The sequence below is a fragment of the Episyrphus balteatus genome, chromosome 2 (assembly GCF_945859705.1).
Source record: "Episyrphus balteatus chromosome 2, idEpiBalt1.1, whole genome shotgun sequence".
Lineage (NCBI taxonomy): Eukaryota > Metazoa > Arthropoda > Insecta > Diptera > Syrphidae > Episyrphus > Episyrphus balteatus.
The window spans coordinates 64591939-64607311 of NC_079135.1; the positions used below are offsets into that span (position 1 = coordinate 64591939).

General features: G+C 33.6%; 1 protein-coding gene across 2 annotated transcripts in view; it reads left to right on the forward strand.

Moving 5' to 3' along the window:
• Positions 1-1174, forward strand: part of LOC129911061 (plexin domain-containing protein 2) — a 51539-nt gene extending 50365 nt beyond the window's left edge. For both annotated transcript variants that reach the window (XM_055988715.1, XM_055988716.1), the window contains one exon: positions 376-1174. In XM_055988715.1, coding sequence (XP_055844690.1) covers positions 376-444 — 69 coding nt within the window. In that variant the 3' untranslated portion in view covers positions 445-1174. The remainder of the gene's footprint in view (positions 1-375) is intronic.
• Positions 1175-15373: the final 14199 nt, after the last annotated feature.

Below are 15373 nucleotides of genomic sequence, written 5' to 3' on the forward strand. Positions count from 1 at the left end.
TCCAGATTTTGGGGGTGTTAGGGACTTTTTAAATACCGTTTCGTAATCAGTGCGACTAGCTTAACAAAACGTGATAGGTCTCCGCCCGCGAATATTTTGAGTGCTACACCGTGTTATATATCACATAATTTTCATAAAAACTCTTAGAAAATACTTTTAGAAACATTTCCATTCAAAATCTTACTTTTTAGTGGCAAAATAGTTTCTTTGTAGTTTAGTCCATCCATCATTCAAATTTGATTTTCCATCGTAGATTCGTTTGGTATGTGTATAAGTAATTAGATTTATATAATAGAAACCTTCACTTTCATGTTTTCCCATTTAATTAGTCTAATTTTTCATTAAATAAATTTAAACTTATTAACATAATTTCAGTACCGCCCAAGCCAATGGACATGGAGGCGAGGTGAAGCCAGATACACAGCAGCTACTATACATATGTAAACTTAAAAAACATACACTTTATAGATAAATTAAAAACAAAACAGCAGTTATAATATTATGCATTGCCTCTATTATGCAATTCGACAATTCTTTCAAGAATCCATTTCACCTTCATTTTAGAGATAAATCGTAAAAAATTTGTATATCATCAATATCAAAAGCAAAATATTTTCTGGTCAATTCGAAATTTTGTTCGACTTTTTGTTTTTCTAAAATTTCTTTCAAGTAAGGGAGGAACTAGAAAATTACCCTACTTATCAGACGATAATTTTACTAAATAATGTTGAAGATATCCGCATTCCACGATGCCTTTTTAAAATGAAGTCCTGAATAAATTCTCCGTTCGTTCAGAATGTTTTAAAGTATAAAATTCATTATTTAAAAGAAAAACATTTGAAAAATATTTGTATGATTTGTTTAATATTTAACCATTTTTATGTTTCAAAGTGAGAAGAGGGCAGCTTGCCAGCCCTCCAATATAATTATAAGTTTTACCAAACCCAAACAATATACGGGCGCATGGCAAACATTATTAATTAATATAAGAACAAAAAATAGCTAAGTAGTAAAATAAGTTTAAATGTAGGAATTGTATTTAAAAAAAAAAATTGTTTTTTTTTTTGTAAAATATTTTTAGGGCTACTGCATGTTTGTTTTTACGTTAATTTGATTATTTTGTATTTAATTTTTTTGTGATTTAATAAATTGATATATTTTTTCTTTATTTATACACATTGATAGTTACACATTTTTTAAAATATACTATCCTGGTTTTTATTTGTAAACTGTCTTACCCGACCATATCAATTTAAAAACGTGGAGCTTTTTAGATACATCATCTTTTAGATAGTTTGTGGCCACATGAGTGTTATAAACCAATGTATTTGAGAAACGGGTGATGTATTTACTTGTTTTCTTTCAAATTTCAATAAAATAATGGATCAACTCATGCTTTAATCTGAGATCAGGTTTATAACATAATTCATCTTCTATTCTACGGACCTTTGAACGTTTTCTTCTAGCATATTATTTGTTACTGCTGCTTTCATTTGAATCACCTTTAACTCGTTTATAATTAACAGTACTTTTTTTTTTGAAAATATAAATTGGTTCGACATATAAAATAAACCGCAGTTGTTAAATCAACCTTGTACGGACATATTAAATCTAGTTTTTATTATTTTTACTGTTTTGAGTATTTCAGACTAAACACAAATAAAATACATACTCTATAACACTCTATAATCGGACCACCTCCTATTCGGACCGCACTTAATGCTTTCCCTGCTATTTTTCATACAAATTTCCCTCTATAATCGGGACAACTGCTAATCGGACCATGGACCACTTTTATAACATTCTTTGCTTATTGTTTTTTTTAATGTTTAATTGGACCAAAAGTCAAAAATAAAAAACATGTGTGTTCAATGTTCATGTACATATGCATCCCATTTTTTTTTTTTCTTCTTGGCCAATTTTGCAAAGTTATATTTGTTATATGCGGGGATTTCTCAAAATTTTTAATTTTATTTTTCGTTTCTTGGCAAAGGAAACAATTTGACAGTGCAATAGAGTTTTTGAAGTTGATTGTTTTGTGAAATTGATTTGAAAAAGAATGTTAAAGTTATTAAGCCTTTTGAAATTTGTTGGTACCTATATTTGTTGTCATTTTTACTTAAGTAAGAGGTATGAATGAGAGAATTTTTTTTCTAAATGGACCGGTCCGATTAAAAAGGAACCTCTATAAGTGGACCACCTCCTATTCGGACCACTTTTCTTCGGTCCCAAGGGTGGTCCAATTAAACAGGTTTTACAAATAATTTCAAAACTATACAAAAATGTGAAATTCGAGAAGTAACAGAGAGTTACATTAAATATAGTTTTTATTGGTTGATAGATTTAAATAAGTTTAAATACTCAAACGCGTTTATCGACCTACATGCGCTGTTTTAAAAAAGTCTATTCTTCAAAAACTTCGAACAATTTGGTATGTCATCTGAATTGTCATGAATTCCACTCGTATATGAGATTTCTTGATATCTTTCTCTGGAGTCAAATAAAGATATTTTGGCACAATCTTTGAGAAATTTAAAAGAATGTTAACCCTAGCCTTATAAGTGTTTTTGGTTTTTTTTTTTTATAAAAAACAACATTTTTAGCAAAATTGTGATATGCTATATTTTCTTGGACTGCCAAACCAACTACTTACATACATTTATCTATGCAAAATAGAAAGAACATGAAGGTTGACATTGCTATTGAGGCCGTAACTGTATAAATAGAAATCCTTTATTCGTTTGTGCTTCATCGCAAATTAACGAAAGTATCTACACATCGCTTTCAAAATTTGACATAACGATAAAAAAGCTATTAAATTGTGAAGACCTCGTCCTCTACCTGAAATTTAATGACAATATGGCGACAAGTAAAATTTTTTGGTATTTTATTTCGTTTCAAGCCACAATTTAAACTTATAAAACATGCCAACAAATATCACTGCATTCTCAGCTATTGGTATGCTTTATTGAATATTTTTTACTGTACAACTACATTTAATCCTGTTTTATTGATTCATTCGTTGGTCATTTTCATACAAAAAATGGAAAAAGTGCATTGTTGAATTTTTATTGGTTTTATTTTGTCCCTTTATTTTTTCCGTAATCGCTTTTATTATTTAGCTTATATAAAAATATTCACTGAAATATAAAATAAATGTATTTTTGTATACTGTACACAAATTAAATTATTTTCATAATAAAAAGGGAAATTGTCATGTCAGCTTGAAGCATTCGACGTTTCGTAAAACATATAAATAAAAACAATTTTATTGCTGACTTGAAAATTAAAAATTTTGTAGGCATTTATGCATCATTATACATATACAAAGGAAACAATCACCGAAAGACAAACGAATATTGTCTTAAAATAAAACAAAAAAATATTTATAAAATGATCAATTAGTGATTCACGAGCCTTATATAAAAAAAAATATAAAACGAAAATCAAATTTAAACAACCGTTTTGTACTCAACTTAATATAATGTTTGTTAAAAGCAAAAATAAATTAAAGTAAGAACAAAACTATGTCTTTGTATTGTCTATGAACAAATACTTCTACACATACATAAATATCTATTATTCCCTCCATAAAAATATTAACAACTGTATTAGTTTCTTTTCTACTTACAACACCTATTAATTTGATATAAATATTTATAAATGGAAAAAAATATAGTTAACATTTTATCGATCCCTTATACAAACGTTTTTATAGATGTATGTATGTATATGTAGGAATATTGTATTAATGGGTAGCTATTTAGAACATAAGTATGTAATGTTTTCTTTTAATTACATGCTATATTTATGCATAATAACAACCAGATGATGTGGACTAATTAATAAAAATAAAAAAAATATATGAAATTGTTTTAACGACTTATTAAAAAAAAAAAACATTTTGTTTGGTATAATTTTCACATCAAAGCCTGATTACAGTTCAGTGTGAAAAAAAACTACTTAATGCAGCTAAGATGTCGATTCTTTTGATTGCACAAAGTTAATTTGCATGCGAAAAAAAATTAATTGTAATTTACCCATTCCTTTAAGATGAGACGAATTTATGCTTTGCATTTTCTTTTTTCGTGCGGAACTGTAAACGCCGTTTTAAACAACAGAGATGATAAGAGTTCTTCAACTTAACGGAATTTGATAAATATATACAGGCTTATTATGGAATGTAAAATGAAGCCTCTTTATATCTATACAAAAAAAAATCCTGGATCTTTCAGAAACACTCAACGCACTATGTGCAATTTAAGAGAAGATGAAACATCCATTTCTTAAGTGTATGTCCGGTTCTTAAGGAATTCCGTCTGTAATGTTTTAGAAAGAGTTCACTCCGCACTGAATATAATAATGGTGAACATTTTGAATTGTGAAGGGAATTTACCACCGGCACTAAATTACCGTTTGGAGCTTATTAGAGAATTCATTGGCTAACTCTACAAAAAACTTGATACTGATACATAAAATTTGAATATAATTACAACTAAAACAACTACATATAATGCAACACTAATTAGGGATATTAAGGCATACCTAACTACAACGGCCACTTTTTGCAAAAAGTGAAAATTTTCAAACTCGTTTTGTGGCACTTTTTCCTACAGTAAAGTTTAAAAAAAAATGATGCAGAAAGCTTATTTTTTTGTTTCAAAGGCAATTTTTGTTGTTTTTTTTCGCAAAAACAAATCGCACTAGAAAGAAAATTCTTTTTTACTTTTGTAAATTTCTCACTCTTTGCAAATAGTGGCCATCATTGCATCACAAAAGATGATTTTTATAAGTTTTTGATGCATTCGATTTTTGTTTAAAGTTAATTTAAGATTACATCAATTGAAGATAAACTTAAGATTTATTTTATAAATTGTTATTAATTTCTGAAATAAACAATTTACTAATACGCAAAAAAAAAGTTATTTTAAACTATTTTCATAGTTAATGGGGATAACTATTTAAAATAATTAAAAATCGAAGTTTTTTCCAAATTAACTATTAAATAGTAAATTTTAACTATAAAAATAGTTATTTGTGACTATTTAAATAGTCAGATGTTCATAATTGAATTTTGTTTCACTAAAAAATTAGTTAATAAATTTGAATAATTAATAAATTATTTAATTTCTTACTTTTATTTGAAACAATATCCTGAAAAAAGTTTTTCTCACAGGTTTAACTGTTTTTTTTAAACAAAAGTCTCCATTTTCGTACCCACACAACTTGAAACTTGAATTCGCACTGGCACGCTTCGACATCTCGTCATCTGTAACTATACGACATCTTGGTTTCTGTAACTGCTTTGGCATGTGACTATTATAAAAGTTATTTCTTACTATAAACACAGCCCAATTTATAAACTCATCATAGAGAGTACATAGCATTATGTACTCTTTATAATATATTTAAACAAAAAATTGTGATTTATAATATTTATGCAACGTTTAATAAAGGTTGTATAAGCTAAACGAGTTTTTAGGTTGTTTAGAGCCTGAATAAGAATTTATTTTGCTTAAATGTCATTTGAACATCAAATAATTTTCATAAAAAGAAAAAAATATCAATATTTGTATATATTTTTGTTTTTTCATTGAAGAATTTATTGTTTTGATTACATTTTCAATTAAAATTAAATTAAATGAACAACTTGAAGTCAACTAAATCAAAAAATAAGAAATTTGGAGATTTGTTCCTGATATAATTTACGAGATATAAATTCATGTGTGTAGTGTATTCATCTTTTTCTTATGTGCCTACATTTTCATACATGTGAACAATTTGTTATCAAATGAAATGTGTTTTTTTTAGAGATTTTCTTCTACATATGACATTGAGAACTTTCGCTCACGTTTTTGTTTATTTTTGAATCAAAAGGAGTTATTTTAGCGACAGATGGAGTTGTTTGTCGAACTAATTTTCCATTTTTAGTACTTATTTGGACACAATCCTAGCATAATTATAATGGCTAAGAAAATGTTTTAAAAATAGAAATTTATGTAACGTTGCATAAAGGCTACATAAAACTTTATGTATTGTATAACTATGCAGCCGTTTAGAGCTGTTTAGTGAAATCTAATAAATAAGGCTGATAATAGTTAAAAATGACTATTTTGCCTAGTACCGCAGCTGAAGCGAAAAGAAAAATTTTTAAGTCTCCAAAGTCGACAGCAAAAATGCTGTCGAAAAAATATCATCGAGTGTCAAAGTCAAAATAAAAAAATTCCAAATTAATTTAAAAACAACAGAAAATAATTCTTAACACAAGAAATAAATGAATTAAAAGTGAAAAAACCATCAAAACTGCTATTGGGCTCAAGAAAAATGCACAGGACAATAAAAAGTAAGTGACAAATGAGTGAAAACTCTCCAATTTTTACCTAGAGCTGGAGGTCTATTACGTAATACGAAACGAGTGGCAAGTCAACGATACAAATAAACAATAAAAACGAGAAAGTCGTTTGGCCAAATTAAACCGACAAAAATATATGTTTGAGCCTCACATGAATTCTACAAGCAATCGCAATTAATATGACAGATAAACGAAAACGAAATGTGGTTTTCCAAAATTCAAGGAGTGAAACTCCTAGCTATATAATCACTCCAAAAGGAGTGATTTCAAATTCCAAAATTGAAAAAGGAGTGAATTTTTGGAGTGAATTCTTCACTCCCAAAATTTTGAAGGAGTGACGGAGTGATTACCAATACTTCTACATTTGGCTTCATGGACTGCTTGTCAAATTGTTGGGTGGTTGTTTTAACTTTTTTTTGTGAAGGAAATTATATTTATTTACAAAAAAAATTCAATAAAGTATTGTAAAAAATCACCAAAAGTGAATTTAAAAAATTGTGTTATTATTTTATTCATTATTTCGTATTACAAACACATGCAAAGCAAACGTCAAATCACTCCACTTGTCAAATTCTTCGTGAACAAATTCCAAAATTGCACGAAAAATGAGTGATTCACTCAGATAATTTTGGAAAACGACAAAAGTTAAACGAGGTAAATGGCAGTCGTAACTCGTAAATATTAACGATCATCGTTAAAGCAAAAAGATTCTCGTAATACGTAGTCGCATTTTAACGAAAACGAAAAATAGGGCCCCTGCGTACTGAAAAACGAAAAGCTAAACGAAAATTTTCGTTCAAGATTTCGTTACCCTATTTTGTATGGAAAATTTCGTTTCGCTTCAGCTGCATACGCAACCATAAACAAAAAATACCAAAACTGGAAACTGAGCGGTCGAATGACGTTTGCCTACAAGCTGCGAGGTGTGGTGAATGTCGTGTGTGTCGTCAATCTATCGTTGTGTTCATGTTGGATGTGTGGTGAATGTCGTGAATCTATAAATGTGTGCGTGTTAACGTCATTTACCAACGTGGTGGCCATAAACAAAAAATACCAAGACTGGAAACTTTCGTACGTCTTTCCCCCCAAAACCCTTTTGTGTACAGTGCTGTCTGTGAATATATGTGATTGCCACCACGTTGGTAAATGACGTTAACACGCACACATTTATAGATTCACGACATTCACCACACATCAGACACGAACACAACGATAGGTTCACGACATTCACCACACCTCGCAGCTTGTAGGCAAACGTCAGTTGACCGCCGAGTTTCCAGTCTTGGTAGTTTTTGTTTATGGTGGTGGCTTTCACATATATTCACAGACAACACTGTTTTTGGGGGGTAAGACGTACGAAAGTTTCCAGTCTTGGTATAGTTTGTCGATGCCCGCAACACTAAATTTGTATGAAACGAGTTCATTCACATGAATACATCATAAGGCCTAGTACATACTTGGTGAAGTGAATCCATACATTTTTTTTTGTTCACCCGTGAACGTTCCTGTGAACTTTCGTGGTGAACAAAAAATTGGAGAGTTTTGCTTCACGACGTGAAGTAGTTCATGGCAAAATGTACGAGAATCTCTTTCACACAAGTGAAGCTATTAAAATTTTGAATTTAAGCATGAGTATCTATGCCTTCTATATATTTTTTCGAACAAATAAATTAGAAAATTGAAGAAAAAACAATTGTGTGTATTTTGTTCATTGTGTGAGTGTTCATGAGATAAATTAAGTTGAACTGTGTAACAGCGATGAATGTCAAATGTTCACAAGTTGCGATGTGAACATTTACATACTTCAAAAGTATGTACTGTGCTTACTTGTGAAGCAAGTCTTGTATCCATACAAATTTGTATTTTGTGTTCACCCGTGAACATTCGATTCCTGAGAACTTTATTGGAGGATAAAGTGGAGAGATTTGCTTCACGAGCGATGAAGTAGTTCACGTGCAAAATGTACGGGAATCTCAAATCACATTCACACAAATGAATTTTATAAATTTTTGAATTTTAGCATGAGTTTTTATGCCTTTTTTACACTTTTTCGAACAAATGAATTTGAAAATTGAAGAAAAAAGGGAATGTGTGTATTTTGTTGATTGTGTACTGAAGTGTTTACTAACGATGAATGTCAAATGTTCACAAGTGGAGATGTATTCATGTTCACTTCGCCAGAAGTATGTACTATGCTTAACGATGTTAATAACGACATAAATACTGATTCTGACAGATGCTTCACTAATGTCATTTTCGATTGGTCGTCCAGAATGCTTCCGGATGCTTCTAAAAGTGTTTAAGACTAGTACATACAGGTGAAGCAAGTCGTGAATCCATAGTCAGCTATTACATAAAACCTCAAGAGGCGCGCCTCTTTTCAAAACTAAAGCCTAGTACGCAGATCGCGCTAAAATTTATCTTTCATACAAATTTCCTCCAAAGATAAATTTTAGCGAGGATTTTTAGCCAGGTAGTACGCAGTTCACGCGCTAAATTCGAATTCTCATCTACTACTTTTGCAAAAAGTCTCCACTCAATTTAGCTCGCGAAATAATGCTCAGCGCATTTTTTCACAGATAAATTTAGACATTTTTGTGGTTGTTGTTGTTGCTGGAAGGAATAAGAGGCAAAAACAGCCTTGGAATATATAAAAGAAGAGGAATAAAACAAAATGAGAGCGTAAAAAAGGTATTCTGCAGGTAAAAAAAATATGTAATGTTATATTGAATGTAGGCTGGTATAAGTAAATGAAACTATGATTCAGCCGTTATTTTTAAATTTAAATTTATCTTGGCTTTTAGCGAACGCGTGTAGAGATAAAAATTGTCGAGATAAAATTTAGTTTAGCGCGATCTGCGTACTGGGCTTAATGAGTGAAAAAGAGAAAGAAGATAAAACAAAAAATTATCCGACCGGAGAGTCGTGGGCCAAAATTCTGAGACTCTTTTTTGACGTTTCTTTTTCCAATTTTTCTTTTTTCAACATTCCCTTTCATTTCTTTTTGCTTCCTGTTGGAATACAACAACAACAATACTTAAATCAAAAGAGAAATGTCAAATTTGAGTCTTTGACTCAAGAGGCATCGTGTAATAGTACGCGCCTCACAGAATGATTATCAAAAGAAAATTCGAAAAAAGAGTCAAGCCTCTTGAGGCTTAATGTAATAGCTGACATACAAATTTGTATTTTGTGTTCACCCGTGAACGTTCCTGTGAACCCTGGTGGAGAAGAAAGTGGAGAGTTTTGCTTCACGAGCGATGAAATAGTTCACGAGCAAAATGTACGGGAATTAGTGTTCGTTAAACATCGATAGTCTATCGATAGTAAAAAACTATCGCGTACATCGATAGTTCTAAAAAACTTTCGACAAAAATATCGATAGTTTTAAGTTTAACAGTTTACCCCAAGCTTTTCGTTCTAAACCCACCAGCTTTTTAATTTTGAACTCCTAAAACACTAGGGGTATTCACGATCCGATGCAACTGGTCTAGTATCATTGCAAAAGTGCAAAAGTGTAAAATCTTGCAACACTACAACAACAAAATATATGGATTGAAATTTTACAATGGTCTTGCACTTTTGCTATACCCTAACCCTATTGCAAAATAAAAATACAATGGTGTAAAATTTTTTTGACAGATGGCAGCTCGCCGTCGCGTGTCGCCCATGATGAACAGTTTATCTTTTTTATTCTTATTCTTTTTTATTTTGTTTCTTTTGATGTAATTTGTGAAAATAAATTAACCCGAACACAACAAAGAATAAAATTATAAAAAAATTGAAAAAAAAGAAGAAGCATCGGTGGAAAGACAACTCCGTAAAAAAAAAGAGTGAAGCTGATATAAATCATATCATGGATTCCATTCAATATTTACTATAGATAAGAAAAGGTGCGTTCACGATCTATTGTAAAAAAATAAAATTTTACACTTTTACTAGGCCTGTTGCACCAGATCGTGAATACCCCTACTGAAAAACTTTTGAAAATGTTGTGAAATCTTCATTTCTCATCATTTCAATTATTTATGAATGAGTTTTTGTTTGGGAAACCACCGAATTATAATACTAATTGTTAACATTGTCAAGCTATGTCACTATTGCATTTTGTTTACTTTCGGTTTTGTTTGCTGCGCGATTTGTTTCAATAAATTTTATTTTATTGTATTGTGTTTTTAGCTGTATCATTTCATAAATACATTCAAGGCAATAGTTTGGTTCGTTATGACAACACCAAATAAAAAATCATCTGCTTGCTTAGTATTTTTTTCAAGCCGGTCGGTGGAAACACGACCATGTTTGTAAAATGTTACTTATGTAAAATCTAAACTTTATTTTTGAGGCCTTTTTTAGTATTTATACATGCACCTACTAGAATGTAGGACCTTTATTCTCTTTGTTAAATAAATATGTATATGTATTGTAATGTTTTATTCCGGGTTCACAATAAAACTTATTTAATTTCCACTTATATTTCCGTTCAAATAAGAACACACTTTATTTCAACTCAATTTACTTTTATTATTCGCTCAAACAAACACACTTTTAAATCACTTTATTTACTACCAACAATTCGCAACACTTTATTTCACTTTGTACTGTACTCTTTCACTTTCAAGATTAAACTGTATCCGGTCGGTGTTTACGCTGCCCTTTTTATACCGGAATTTCGAGATTCGAGAATGTCTTCGAAGGTTCTCGTCTTTGCTTCTCGAAACTTCCTTTCCAAGAGGGGGCGCTTCATACTTCCAGTCTAGTTGGATATTTTGGGATGTGTTCAGAGAGTAGGTAGTTTCTTGATTATTAAAGGTCCGTTCACATTTCTACCTTTGCAGTAGTAGGTAGTGTGTTCAGACTTTTATCTTAAAAGTAGTTCAGTAATTCATCGTTACATTGCCCCCCTCTTAGGATTGTTCGTCCCGAACAACTCCATTGCTTCTTTCACCATTATAACGATGTAAATGGTCACAATGAACTACCTTTAGTTTGCCTCTTACCCCTCTTTGTATACGGTAAACCACATCGTTAATTCTGGTCATTACTGTGTAAGGGCCTTCCCAGTTTTGTTGAAGCTTCGGTGATAGTCCCTTTTGTCGGTGGGGATTGTAAAACCACACAAGTTCTCCTTCTTGAAACCCTGTTGCTGTCGCTCGTGCGTCATATCTTGTTTTCATTTCGTCTTCTTGATGCCAAGGAGTGAGCAAACCTCTTGAAAGATCTTAGATTCGAAGTTCCTTCCTTTGTCGGAATGAAGTTCCATGGGTACTCCGAACCTGCTCACCCAATGAAAGACAATCTTATCCACAACTGTTTTAGTTTTCTGGTTTGGAATGGCAAATGCCTCAGGCCATTTGCTGAAGTAGTCCATCACTACAAGGATGTATCGATTTCCGTTGTTGGTTTCGGGAAAAGGACCTGCTACGTCTATTGCAATTCTCTCAAAAGGTGCACCCACATTGTACTGCTGCATCTTGCTTTGGATTTTTCTAGCTGGTCCTTTGCTAGCGGCACAAGTATCACATTTTCGGCACCACTTTTCAACGTCTTCTCTCATACGTAACCAGTAGAATTGCTGTCGTAGCTTTTCCAGCGTCTTGTTGATGCCTAAATGGCCTCCAGAAATTCCACCGTGCATCTCTCGGAGAACATCATTTAGGGTAGAAGGGGGAGGATTTGCCAGGATTTAGGAAAATTGACTTAACGCAAAGTTTTGACGTTTGTTTTAATTTTTTTATATCTGATATTATTATTGACCTTATTATCTTCACTTAAATATTTTTTTCATTCTGATATATTAATTGTTTCTATTTTTAATAATTTATTCAAAAAAACAAAAAGTGATGTGGCAAAGCCTCCCCAGGCGGGAGGCTTTGCCACGGGGGTGGGGAGGGATTGCCAGTTACCTAAATATAAAAGTTAATACAAATAAAACCAATAATCATAAACAAAACTTCTTTTTAGCTGAAAATACGAAGAACTGATTGATTTTGTAGGATCCTGCCATCCTCTTTTGAAAAAGCTCCTTTCTGGCAAATGTACCCCATGGGGTGCATTTGCCAGAGCAAAACCTACCCAAAAACAAATGGCAAATGTACCCCACAAGCTAATCTTTCGAAAATTTACTTATAACTTTTTTATAAGTTAAACAGTAAAAAAATCACTTCTACACAGCATAGTACACATAATTTTCAAAAGATATTTGTATGACAAAGTAATTTAACAAGACAAATATTAAAAATGTACGACGCTTATGTACCCTCATATTTTGGTTCTCAACATTAAAAAACTAACACAAGCGTCTAATTTATTTCGTGTCCAGCCAAAAGCTGTCAAACTTTGTGGAAAGTTTGCAATCATAAATGTGCAACAGAAAATTATTTTTCGGTATTTAATATTCTTTTGGTTTGGAAAAAAACCTGGGCTGGCAAAGGCACCCCATTGGCAAATGCTCCCCCTTCTACCCTACCTTTGACTGAGGTACGACTAGCTGCATTACATAGGATTTACCATCTACGGATTCCCACTTACGCCTGAGTAGCCCTTCTTGCACATGAAGTGAATCCCATTGTGCCCAATATGCTTTTAGAGTGGGGCTTCGGTCGGAGATGTCGGCCCATTCTGGTTTCTCTTGATGTTCCTTCCATGCAAGGATGGGTTCGATGTCCGAATCTTCCTGTTGGGCCATTCTGAGTTCTTCATTACTCCAGCCGCAAATGGGATCAGCTCTCGTTCTTCTAACAGCGACAACTTCCTTTTCTTCTAGTCGTGTGCAATGCTTGCAGTCCTGCTTGCCCGGGCTCCGAGATAATGCGTCTGCATTTGAATGCAGCTTTCCTCTTCGATGTTGAATCTGACATTGATACGTCTGAAGTATCTCGATCCATCTTGCTACTTGACCCTCTGGATTTTTGAAGTTCAAAAGCCAATTTAGCGCACCATGATCTGTGCGAAGAAGGAACTTCTGTCCATAGATGTACTTATGGAAGTGCTTTGTTGCCAATACTAGAGCTAGAAGTTCCCTTCTGGTCACGCAATAGTTTCTTTCTTGTTTCGAGAGTACCTTGCTGAAATAGGCAACGACCTTTTCTTCTCCGTTATGAACTTGCGATAAAACAGCACCAACTCCAACATTACTTGCATCTGCGTCAATGATGAATTGTTTGCCTGGAGTCGGATAGGCCAGCACAGGAGCTTCACATAACCGCAGCTTCAGTTCCTGAAAGCTTTTCAAACACTCACCTGACCATTTAAAGGGTTTACCCTTCTCCGTAAGTTGGTGCAAGCTTTTGGCGATTCTCGCAAAATCCTTCACAAATCGTCGATAGTACGTTGCCAGACCCAGGAAACTCCGAAGTTGATGCTTGTCCTGAGGGGTTGGCCAGTTCTTCACAGTGTCAACTTTTTCAGGATCAGTCTTCACTCCTTGGGATGAGATGATATGCCCCAAATATTTAACCTCGGTCTTGAAAAGTGCACATTTCTTTGGATTCAACTTAAGATGTGCTTCTCGTAGCCTTTGGAATACAGCCTTTAGGTTTTCACAATGGTCATCAAATGTTTTCCCGTAAACGATCATCCAAATAGACTAGGCAAGATTTCCAGGTTAATCCATTTAAAACGCACTCCATTAAGCGCTCAAAAGTAGCTGGGGCATTGCATAGCCCAAACGGCATGACATTAAACTGCCACAGACCATTTCCTGTGGAGAAAGCCGTCTTCTCCCGATCTTCTGGATGGATTTCTACCTGCCAGTAGCCACTCTTCAAATCCAAAGTCGAAAACCATTGTGCTCCTTCCATTGCATCTAGAGTATCGCTGATTCTTGGCAGTGGGTAGCTGTCTTTCTTCGTCACATCATTCAGCCTGCGGTAGGCCACACAAAATCGAGTGCTTCCATCCTTCTTTTTGACGAGAACTACCGGTGATGCCCAAGGGCTTTTGGAATTTTCGATTAGCCCGTCTTTCTTCATTGTTGTTATCATTTCTTCAACTTCACCTTGTTTGGCCAAGGGGAGACGTCTTGCTGGTTGACGAATCGGCCTAGCATCTCCTGTATTGATTCGATGCTGCACCAGTTGTGTTCGGCCGTATTGCCCGCTGGGTGAAGAGAAGATATCAGCATATTCATGAAGAAGACTTCCCGCAACATTAAGCTGATGTTGACTCAAGTTGTCTGATTTGAGAATTTGTTTCTTTAGTTTCTCCGAGTTCATAGTCATCTGTGTATCCACCTCGTTGATCTTAGTTATTGCGGCCACAGATTCACATTGCCCAACAACTTCTCCTTTCTTAAGCTTGATTGGGTACGGTTTGATGTTAAGTATCCGTACAGGTACCATGTTGTTCTTTGGTGCCACAAGAGTCTTCCCGATGATGATGTTTTCGGAACTTTGCTCAACTTCTGGTTCAACCATGAGGTATCGATGGCTTCCAAAGTTCCCTTTTAACTTGGTCCACACAAAAACTTCTGAAGAAGGAGGTAGGCACATGTCTTCTTTGATGACAGTTCTAATTTTTGTCGAGTTTTCGCTGCCATAGACCATTGGAATCTCTACATTTCTGTATTTCAGGACTTGATTACCGATATCCAAAATGATTCCATGCTCCTTCATAAAGTCGATTCCAATGATGCACTCGTCACATATATCTGCCACCAAAAACACATGTGAAAACTTTAGTTCTGCTATACGGACCTCAAGACGAACTTCTCCGTACACTCTTGCTGCTTCTCCTGTGGCGGTCTTCAGACGGTAGCTGTTGGTGTTATGTAGCCATGTCATCTTCACCAAGTCTCTTCGTACAATAGAGGCAGTGGCACCGGTGTCAATTGTAGCCACGTGTTGGTTGTTGTTTATGGTTGCCTCCACTGTCAGACTTTTGTTGTCTCGTTTAGTCTGTGAGACTTGAATTGTGGTTCTGGGGCCATCGATACCAGAAACCAGCTTCTGCCCCTCGAAGTTGGTTCTTACTCGTTTCCCGAATGGGAATCAAGTTGAGGATGAGTGTTGGTTGTATCGCTTA